Genomic DNA, 1,992 nt, shown 5'->3' with positions numbered 1-1,992 from the left:
ATATGATAAATATTTGGTTAAGCCGAACATCTATTTTATTTATTTAAATTTCCGGATTTCAACTTTCAAACAAAACCGTGTTCTGTTTCAAGAACCAATCATCCGTCACTGCAGTTAACAGTGTAGTGGCCCGTAAATCACAGAAGATCTGCCCTCGAAACTGGGAGAAATAAGCGTGACCAGCCAGAACAAGAAGACGACAATCCACATCTCCGTCAATCTCACACAAATACTCACTCGAACATCAAACACCTGAACTATTTACACTATCTCACAAGAAGTTGCACGGATTTCATCGATCCAGCAGATTAGGGTTTCTATTCCCCTTTGTGTCTTCTTCCAATACCATTTTCAGCAGGCAGCGTTCACCATCTCGAAGTATCGCTGCACGGACTCCTGACGCTGAAGTCGTCGCTGCTCATATTGCGTTCTGATGAACGCCTCCGCTCGCCCAAATAGCTCCTCCCTTCCCACCGAAACTCTCCGAAACGTCTCCGACTTCCTAAACCTCGTCTCCAGTCTTACCTCCGGCGATGCCTCCAGAGCGCGGCCATACCTCTCCCAGGAATCGCTCTTCTTCATCCGAGGCTGCGCCGCGGAATCAGCCTTCTCGGCGCCCTTTTCCACGATAGCCTTCCAGGTCGCATCAATGGTGTCATGCGACTCATCGGGGTCCGTCCCTCCGGATTTGGGCGGATCCGGGTTGGAATCCGGCGGATCTGGCTCGGGATCTGGTGGAATGGCGCCGGTGATTTCCGATGGCTTCTGCGGGAATAGGATTTCTAATTCATTTTGTGCTGGGGGGTGGTAGTTCATGTTGTGATCGTGAAGCTTCCAGATGACGATGATGATGAAATGGACGGTGATGAAGAGGTAAGATGGCGAGAGCCAAGCAAAGGCGAGGGTTCTGATACGAGGGAGGGCGGAAGAGAGAAGATCGGCGGAAAAGGGCACCGCGGTTGAGGCGAGAATGATGGTGGTGGAGACTATTCCGACGAGGAGGAAGGCTGTTCTTGCTGCTGCAATTACTGTTGTTCTGAAATCTGTTGTTAGAAAATTTCGGTCTGAGGTAGCCATATTAGCTATAAGAGTGTGAATGAGAAAGGGAGATCAGAAGAGGGAGAATGAGAAAGGGGAGATCAGAAGAAAGACGCCATTGCCGACGAACGTGAAGCTATTAGAGTGAGGGAGAGAAAGAGAGGAGAGTGTAGAAAGTTCAGAATTTAAAACCCGGGTGGTTCGAATGGTGCTGTTATTATAAAGAAAAAGAGGGGTAAAGTTGGGGGAAATATTGCAGCTTACGGCGGAGGGACCGCTGGGAGGTAGAGTAGGCGGCGGACGATGATTTAAAAATTTCCAATGATATTGTACAAATTTTATAATTATTTGATTTTCTTAGTTTATAGACTAGTGTGAATAAGAATATAAATATGTCGTGTAATTTTAATTATTTAATGTAAGGAAATGAGAATTAATTCTTAAAAAAAATTTCACAATTGTATACTTTGATTATAAAATAATCTAAGTGTATTTTATGTTAGCATTTTCACGATTAACTTTTTTCCTTGTCAAGCTTAATTTATAGGTTATTTATAAGTCAAGGAAAAACCAGCTTAATTTATAGGTTATTTATAAGTCAAGGAAAAGGGTGTAAACAAGCCGAACACGAGCGAGTCACGAGCGAGCCCAAGCTCAGTAAATGTTTGACTCGCTTATATTTCGAGCTCAAAAGGTATGTTTGTGTTCACCCCATTTGCTTAGCCAACGGAGCACAAGTTGTTCTCAACAAAGAGTCGTTTTGACAACCCTAATCACGTAGTCTTAAGATGTTAAGGGTTTGAACAAAATTTAAAAATTATTATTTATATTAAAACTTCATTTGGATTTAATTTAATAATTTTCATTAAATTTTTAATTTAATATTTTTAACTGATTATAATTATTTGTAGCCTTATAGTGAATTAAATTTTTTTAAAATACTACTCATCAATA

The 1,992-nt window shown here is 41.8% G+C and overlaps 1 protein-coding gene across 1 annotated transcript; it reads right to left on the bottom strand.

The window, feature by feature from the left end:
• Nucleotides 1-25: 25 nt before the first annotated feature.
• LOC110037606 lies at nt 26-1,333 on the bottom strand. The gene has a single exon (XM_020742296.1). It carries the CDS (start codon nt 1,075-1,077, stop codon nt 352-354), a length of 726 nt encoding a protein of 241 aa, XP_020597955.1. The 5' UTR covers nt 1,078-1,333; the 3' UTR covers nt 26-351.
• Nucleotides 1,334-1,992: the final 659 nt, after the last annotated feature.

This window comes from Phalaenopsis equestris, unplaced genomic scaffold, assembly GCF_001263595.1.
Source record: "Phalaenopsis equestris unplaced genomic scaffold, ASM126359v1 Scaffold222076, whole genome shotgun sequence".
Lineage (NCBI taxonomy): Eukaryota > Viridiplantae > Streptophyta > Magnoliopsida > Asparagales > Orchidaceae > Phalaenopsis > Phalaenopsis equestris.
This window is presented reverse-complemented; position numbering and strand designations above follow the sequence as displayed.